The sequence below is a fragment of the Chanodichthys erythropterus genome, chromosome 9, assembly GCF_024489055.1.
Source record: "Chanodichthys erythropterus isolate Z2021 chromosome 9, ASM2448905v1, whole genome shotgun sequence".
Taxonomy (NCBI): Eukaryota; Metazoa; Chordata; class Actinopteri; order Cypriniformes; family Xenocyprididae; genus Chanodichthys; species Chanodichthys erythropterus.
Genome location: NC_090229.1, coordinates 24,019,411 through 24,028,622, shown reverse-complemented (window position 1 = coordinate 24,028,622; position 9,212 = coordinate 24,019,411). Strand labels below are relative to the sequence as shown.

At 38.7% G+C, this 9,212-nt stretch overlaps 1 protein-coding gene across 1 annotated transcript; it reads right to left on the bottom strand.

Moving 5' to 3' along the window:
• Positions 1–4,357: 4,357 nt before the first annotated feature.
• Positions 4,358–6,821, bottom strand: fzd10 (frizzled class receptor 10). The gene has a single exon (XM_067393929.1). The coding sequence runs from the start codon at positions 6,819–6,821 to the stop codon at positions 5,079–5,081; it is 1,743 nt and encodes a 580-aa protein (XP_067250030.1). The 3' UTR covers positions 4,358–5,078.
• Between the last annotated feature and the right edge of the window lie 2,391 nt (positions 6,822–9,212).

The following is a 9,212-nucleotide window of genomic DNA, read 5'->3' as shown; positions in this document are numbered from 1 at the left end:
GCAAATTGTAAAACAAAGTGTTTGCAGTCCAAACAATGATATGCTGAACACAGGTAAACATAATGAAACCAAGAAACGTATAGAAAACCAAGGGAAGTAATATTAACATTAGCAAGACTGAGCAATGAATGAGACAGAAACCAGGGTTTAAATAGGGTGAGACTGATGAGGTAACAAGACATAGCTGTAGACAATCATGGCTGCTTATTCCGGGCAGTGGGTTATGGGTAATGACGTCCCAGATGAAAATGGCAATGAACAGGGGAGTGCCTTGGTGGCACTCAAGGGCACTCCAGCACAGGACCATAACGAAGTATTTAGTGACCTCCCCTTACACTTGAGCAATACCAGGAACCTGGCTCTGTTAAACCTAAATGGAATTGTCGAATTGAAAAGGAGTATAAGATCAACATAATCCCAATGCGTCGATCACGAGTTACTCCACGTGAAAGAACGATTTTAAAAATGTCCATCAGGGTTAGGGTGGTGCCAGTGGCTACCTTGGTTCCAAATGCTGTAACTTTTGATTTCTTTATGCGATCACCACAAAATTTCCTTTCTGAGTTATTGCATGTCAGATATGTAATATATGTAAAATTTCCCTTGAGCAAACTTTTTTTTTTTTATCAGCAGTTACTCAGCATGCTATAACTTTTGATTTCATCATGCAATCACCAAACAATTTGATCCAGATACAGCTCACATATAGAGGAGCATCATCAAATGAACCTGCTACTATATTTCTTTTTTTATTTCTTTTTAAAAAAAAAATTATTAAAAAATTAAAAAAGTTTATTTTCAAACGATACCAACCTTTTGACTCTCCTTGCTATAGTTTTGTAGTTACAAGTCTTTACTGTTTTTGTGTGTCACTCAGAAAAAAAAAAAAAAAAAAAAAAAAGAAAATACCCTCAGGGCTTAAGGGGTTAAAAACCTAAATGGAATTGAAAAGGACTGGAAGGCCAGAAATCTTTCAAAATCTGATAAAATGTTTCTCAAATTTTCCTCCTTGAGTTCCAGGAGGTCACACTAAATACTGATTTTTGCTAAAATAAGCCAATTTGTTCTGACTTTTTTTTTTTTTTTTTTTACATTTTGTGTACATATTTCTTGTATTTTCAGTCTGTATCAAAATAAAGTAAAAATAATAATAATAATAATAATACATTTGGAAGGTCATTAAAACAAAGTTGATGGTGGCCTAAGACTTTAGCAGAGTACTGTACATCATAATAGGGAATGAACATCATTCATTTGCAGTATTTTTTTTTAATAGAACCAGTTCCAAATAAGAATTCTACTTAAGAACTAGTTCCCAACCCAATTCATTCATTAAATAATTATTAGCTATATTGTAAAATGTGTAGAAGCAAAATAGGGAATGTGTATGGGTTTATTCTACTTACCTGAAACTGAATACCCAAGAAACTAAATAATGAATGTTTACCAACTGAACAGATCAACTAAACACCTAGATAAAGCTGTTTGGACACTTGCAAGAAAGAGTCCTTTCAGATGTGCAGAGCACTGGATGTGGCATTAAAACGAAACGGGCTGCTGTCCTTTACACTTCAGCTCTTACCTTACTTCAAAAACACACTCCATCTTCACATGGTGAACCCATCTTTAAGTCGCAACTTCAGAAAAAGCAAGAGGGTAGGAAAAAAGGGAAAAGGAAAGAGTGAGATAGTCTTTAGAAGAAGGTGGAGTGGTAACTGTCATTGATATTTACAGTTCGACTCACACACCCCAGGGCCCAGAGTCCAGGTGGCCCTTAAACAGCCTATAGTGTGTACACAAGTATGTGTGTGTGTGTGTGTTTGAGAGACAGGGTGGTGTGACAGAGTATAACAGAAGTGTGTGTGTGTGTGTGTGTGTGTGTGTGTGTGTGTGTGTGTGTGTGTGTGTGTGTGTGTGTGTGTGTGTGTCAAACGAGGCCTCTCTGATTCATGTGCCTGAATTTTGAAACACTACAAGGACTTTGTAGAGACTTGAATACCCCCTGGGCAAAGTACAGAACACACACTTCACTCAATCCTTCTCATCAGATCAGACCTGTTTTAGATCTTTTTCACACACACACACATACACACACTTTCACACACATGCTGCACTTGACACCTAAAGTGAGCTTTTAAAGGGCAGAGAAATTGTCCAAACAGACCATAATCTTTTAATGACACAAAGTATAATAAACGGCAACCTAATAAATCTTTGCCATTTGCTGTTTGTTGTATTAAGGCTTAGAGAGCTTTAATATTTTGAACAAAAACTATATAGAAATATTTTGTTTGATTCACCGTCACAGTTAATACTTGGATATATATAGTCTATCAGTTCATTTTGTCTTTGAAGAAGGTAGAATGAATGAGTTGGTTAACAGTAATTATTTGAAATAGGCTGGCAAAACATCTCATGCGTAAGCTTCTATTCTGTACGAATATTTCAGATCAAAGTCAACATGAAGTTGAACTTAAAATACCAAATTGAATTCTGAGTGTGAATTTATTTATAAAACAAGCACATTAAGAATGAAGACAGATCAAAAGACACCTGATGATCTGGGCGTGTGCACTTCTAGGGGAAACAAACTGCTTTTTACGAAAGCAGTAATTAGATCATTTAATAAGTAAGCATTTGATTCTTTAAAGGTATTTCTCATTTCATAACACAAATCACATCAAACCGAATCAAATACAAAAAAAAAGGAAAGGCTTATAGGACATGATAGGGCATGTAATGAGAGTGATTTCCTTTTTTGTTGCATGTTATAGTTTTCCTTCAACTGTGCAACGCCTGAAGGTCAGCCTCACCTGTCTATGCAAATGTGCTCTATGGAGTCAAGCTAATGACAGAAGCGATTAGATTACTAAAGGGCGTAATGTTTAATATACTTCTGTTTTCTCTAGACAAACAACCTTAAGGTTCACTGTGTGTGTTTTATGAACTTGCGTTTCTCATGTCAATCCAGTATTAAAGTATTAACACCATAAATTTGAGTCACTAATTTTGATGTGCTAAGGAGGCACAAAACATTGATGAACACATATATACAGACAGACAGACAGACAGACAGACAGGTAGATAGATAGATAGATAGATAGATAGATAGATAGATAGATAGATAGATAGATAGATAGATAGATAGATAGATAGATAGATAGATAGATAGATAGATAGATAGATAGATAGATAGATAGATAATTAATACCTGAGATGTCAAGACTTAACTTGATATCTTTAACATTGATGTGGTAAAAAAAAAAAAAAAATTAGCATTAAGAAAATTTATATGTGATTGCTGGTAACAGACTTTTTGAGCGATCTACTCTGCAACAGCAAAAACAGCATTGTTAAATCAAAGGCAACACTTCAAAAATGACCCAATTTGATGTTACAAATGAAACCGAGATAGAAAAAAAGCCAAACCTGGAGACCAAAACAAACAAACTTTAAAGCCCTTGCTTCAGTATTGTTTATCAATGAAACATGGAAGTGAATAGATTAATTTTAATAAGATTGGAATATAAAAGCCAAAGCATTTTTAAAAAGAGTATAAAGGTCCCAAATTACACATTTCTTCAAAATCTTTGATGTCGTTTGTAATAAAGGTGTATATATAATCTACTTACTTCTCAATAGCCATTGTGAGAATAACAGGTCTGAGTGTGGTTGATCTAACTAACCCTTTTCTATTCAAAAACATAAAAGATGAGGCCCAAAGTACATCAGAGATGAGGCTGAGGCCTGAGAGTGGGTCTCAAGTAAATATTTCCTCTCTTATGAAGTTTGTAAAAGAATTGGGAACATGGCAAGATTATTACATGCTGCTTCAAAATTTTTAACCCAAATGGATTAATTCTACGTATTTCTGCAACCTTAAAGGAGTAGTTCACCCAAAGATGTAAATTCTGTCATAATTTACACCCACGTTGTTCAAACCTGTATTACATTTCTTTATCAACACAAGAGAAAATATTAATAATAAAAAAAAAAAAAAAAAAAAACCCCACATATAATAAAATACAATGTGGTTCAGTGTTGTCGTGGATCCTTTTGACTTTCATCGTGGACTTCTTTTGTGTTCAGAAGAAAAATGAAAGTCATACAGGTTTGGAACGACAGAGGGTGAGTAAATGTGAATTTTCATTTTCGGGTAAAAAATCCCTTTAAGGTTTTGAGTGTTTTAGCTTAGGGATGTTTGATGAGGTATGACTGAAGAAGAATATTAATTGAATCTCTCTAGTGATTCCCAGCAGACGTATCTCTAAAATTAGAATAGAGCATGACAGAATGCTTCATGAAGTAAAAACTTTTCAAACTCAACTCAAATAATCAAATAATAAAAGCATTTGCTTTTCATTTCAAACATTTAAAACTAAAATGTTTTATTTATTCTTATAAAATATGAACCTTTAGAAATATACACAAATGTATAGGACATTAAAAAGAGCTTGGTATAACAAAACAAACCAGGGGCATGAACTCACTGTACAAAACAACTCAAATAACAAGTTTTTCTCTTTGTGTTGGCAATATTTAGTGCTTAAAGATTTACTTTGTTCCATGAAAAGGCCTAAAAATAGGCAGTTCATTCTCTGCCGAGGCCTTTTTGAGCAGCTGCACTCCAATGTCAATGCAGTTGTGTATGACATGGCCTTCATTTCCATAGAAAAGCCACAAGACTATGCCATGGAGGAGCCGCTTTTCCCCGAGCCATTCACACCCATTGTTTGTCGAGTCCTTTCATTGTCTTTAATCACAGCCCTACAGTATCAGAGTCCCTTTCTCTGTCACTAAGGGAAACAACTATTGCACATGACAAGATACAGGCACCCCTATGACAGCAATAGGGACTTGCTCCCTTTTTCTTTGTTTCACAAAACGGTCCCCAAAGTCCGCAAAGTTTAAGATGTAGTTCAAGCACTAAGAACTAAAAAAACCTGTTGGGGATGTTGCATCTGAAGTTTGCATAAAATAAATATGAGCATTGTTGTGTTCTTTGCTAGCTTTATAAAGCAGTTTGTTTAAGTCCAGCAATTATTTCTTGGCCATTCGTGTGTGTATAGAGGCCCAGCTCATACACAAGTTGCAGGAGGACCTGCTGGTTCATACTTGGTTTTATGTCCTTTCAGTGCAGGATGAGGCTTGAGGTAAGGTCCACTTCCTGTGAAAACACATGCAGCCTTCCTCCTCGTCTTCTTCTTAAGTTTGCGGCTGAAAACGTTCTGCCAAGACTGCAGCGTTTTGGAGGTCCAGATCCACATGCCGCTGGTGATGCCCACCACCAGCAACATGAAAATCTTAACCATAAAGATCTCCACGGCTGGGATGGAGCTCTTCATCACGCACTCCTCACCGCTCTTACTGTCCTCAGAGCACTTTTGCTCTCCTGCTAGAATCTTCCAATAATCCATGTTGAGACGCTCGTAAAAATAGCAGGCGATGACGCAAGTGGCGGGGACCGTGTAGAGCACGGAGAAGACGCCAATTCTAACCATCAGCTTCTCCAACTTATCTGTATTCTCTCCTTCGGTTTTCATGACCTTACGGATGTGAAAGAGTGCCACAAACCCTGAGAGCAGAAAAGAAGTGCCAATGATGAGGTAGCAAGAGAGGGGTATGAGAACAAAACCTGTCAAGGCTTTGACATCCATGCTGCCCACATAGCAGACCCCTGTGAGCTCATCTCCTGCCACCTTCCTCATAACCAGGATCATGATGGTCTTAATAGCTGGTATGGCCCATGCTGCCAGATGGAAGTAGCTGCTGTTGGCTTCAATGGCCTCATGACCCCATTTTTTCCCAGCTGCGAGGAACCATGTGAGAGTAAGAATGACCCACCACAGGGAACTGGCCATTCCGAAGTAGTAAAGAATGAGGAAGACTATAGTGCAGCCAGTGCTTTCCAAGCCTTCCTGGATGATGTACTGAACGCCGCTGTCACGGTCACAGGCCACGTTTTCCACCCCCACAAAAAGTCTTATAAGAAAGCCCACTGAGTAGACGCAGTAAGACATTGACAGGAATATGATGGGCCGCTCAGGGTACTTGAAGCGCTGTGGATCGATGAGGAAGGTGAGGACGGTAAAGGCACTGGAGATGAAGCACAGGATGGACCAGATGGCAATCCACACCATGGAGAAGCGCTTGTCACCCTGGCTCCAGTACACGTCGACGTTGGAGTAACACTTGGGGGCACAGGACTCACTCTTCTGTACGTAATGAAACTTTCCAGGGTTGCTACATGTTGTCTTACCGACCCTCTCCTTAATAGGCAGTTCTTGGCTGTTCCCTTGCCGAGGGGGTCGGGAGTCTGGCGGCTGAGTGTGGGATCCCTTTGGGGGCTCGTCGGTGCCGTTGTTAGGTGCCTCCATACAGAGATAATTGGGGTCATTTTTATTTGGCAGTCTGGAACAGTCCAGTGACTCAGGCCAGTGGAAGTTAAACTGCTCCATGATGGGAGAACACTTCTGCCTTGCCTGCTCGCACATTACTCGGCACGCTGGGATGGGTGTGGATACCTGCTCCGTGCACATGGGAGCATAGAGCGAGCACAAGAAAAACTTCAGATGGCTGTGGCAGCCGAACTCAATCAGCGGAGCGAACTCATGCAGCTTTATGGCTGCCTCACTTTGATCTTCATGTCCCATTAAGTTCGGCATAACTGTCAAGTTGTAGCCAATGTCCTTACAGAGTGGAATAGCAATCTCCTGGCATCTTCCTTCGCCCGGCCGGTCTGGGTCGATGGAACTGATAGCGGAACAAAATCCGGCCACACACAGCAGCACAAAGCTAAGTCCAACATTTGCGGCAAACATTGTCTTTCAATATGAACTCATGTAGTGGGGATTATTCTTTCAAAAAAAAAAAAAAAAAAGCTTTATATTTTTTACTATAAAAGTTGCTTCATTGTCACTTTTCGTAATTGTAGCGGAAAAAAGTTATTGTATCCCAAAAATGAGAAGGGTGAGGTTGAATTAGTACAAAAGGAGATGTTTTCCTTTGCAAATCAATCAAACTGATTCAGATTCCAAACAGTTCAGTTCAAAGCTATCTGTCAAAAAAATCTTTAGATAGCTAGATGAGAAATATTAGAAAGCTTTCACCATAATAAGAGTTTCATGCAGTTTTTTGTTCAATTCCCACTTCACAGATGATAATTCCTTCTTCTAAAGCTCTTATGGTCCTCTCCTGTGAGATAATGTTGACGGTCTGTTTCCCTCACGAAAGTACACTTACTTTTCAACTCGCTCTCGCGCTACTTTCCTTATTCATCCTCCGCAAAGTGTATCCAAACTGACCAAACTGAAGGCACGGCGTCGTTTTATCGCAGTCATCTGAAAATGAATGAACGAATCCGCTTGGTAAACGTGTGAATGTGCACTTCAGCTCGTCTCCAGACACTCCGTTTATCCGTCAAGAGTTGTTCGCTGCCTCGCACTCTGTCTGTGTCTGAGCTCCTCCGCCACCGTCCTGAACTAACCTGCCAAAAGATCCGCCTTCAAAGACAGCTGTTTTACATAAGAAAGCCCAAACTGACACACTGATTATCCTTAAACCGTGCGGAACTGACTGTGTAGACCTCAGATCCTCGTCACCACTTTACCACAGGATCACAGTAAATTACTCACTGGCCATTTGTTGTTGTTGTTGTTTTCTCCCTCAGACGAAATCCCTCTGATGATTTACGAAACACTTTTCGGCGCAAGTCAGCGATAAATCTCTCGCAGAGGGCGACCAAAAGGATTCAGAGGCTTTCCAGTCGAGATGTGTCCCCTTTCTCTCTACAACTGACGATTTTCACGCTCCGACCATTGTGGGAAGAGAGTGAAGAGAAGGGAGAGTTTTTATTCCTTGAAATTCCCCTCGCTTTTTATTGTTGACTGAACTACAACTGATGGCTGTAGTCTCTCACCCCACATAAAAATGAAACCATGTGGCTTTTAGAGCATTATTAATAAAATAAGTTAGTCATAGTGATTTTGCTAAAAACTTTTGCTAATCTTCATCAAGGCAAACTTAAAATGCTGACCTTTACATCTAGCTACGTTAGTTTCGACGTTCTCTCTGGAATATCATGAAGTTTTGATTTATTAATTTATTTAGAATGATGGTTTTTAATTAATGAGTAAGATAAAGTCTGTGATAAATATTAGAGACTTTGACACTGTTCAACAACATAAATCACACATTATATGAGTTTTGAAACCAGATGGGTTTTTGTTTGTATTGCTATATAAGTTGCTTTAAGAACTACAGTGGTTCATCAAGCACCATCATGTTTCAAAATTTGAGGTATAACTGTATGTAGACTAATTTATATTAGAACAAAATGAAAGTCTCTTAAGAGGAACATTAACCACAGACCTAATTTTATTCATAAATAAAAAATGTAAGACTACCAACATGTTTTGTGTCCTGGACACTCCACAGCCTCTTTCTTCTAACATAAACATTCATTTTAATAATGTATTATTTAAGTGTCATTTCAAAATGTCTTGTCTCACAAATGAATGATTCACTACAATGCTCATGTAAAGACTGTGTTGTTCCAGAAATCAATGATTGCTTTTATAATTCCTCTGCCCTTTTCAAAGCTTTAAATGAATATGTAAAATTCTCTTCTCAACATACAAACATTGAACAAGTTGCCTTGTATGCAGAAGTGGGTGTGTAACAACATAAAAGACATTCTTAACATATGCTATGGCAGTTTCCATTCTTCACCCTCTGCTCTCGATCATAAATAGGCTACTTGCATGCGTAAGATAAAAATGCCTTAAGGATGAATTCTTAGACAAAGGGCTTTTCAGTCTTGTTTTAGTGAATTCATCTTTGACTCATACTGGCGCTAAGGGCTGGCAAGCTAGGCCTAGTATTAGCCTAACTCTTAGGGCTGTAACCATGGCACACTCCTTTGGGGCATATATGCATGCCAACTCCTATAGCTCACTGCATGTGTGAAAATATTGGTATTGCTGAGGTGACATGTCAGAGTTCAACTGCCATTATGTAAGCAGGATGAAGGTTCATGCTCTGTCAGCTTTTTTTTCAGTAAAATAAAGAAGAAGTGTCCTCCATGTTACATATATATGTTAACTCAAAAAGATAGTGAAAAATCTTTGGATGAGCTAGCTGTTGTTGGTAAGCCTCATGTGGCAGCTGTGAGAGGGCCTCATGGAGCAAGAGATACCAGATAGCTGTGTACT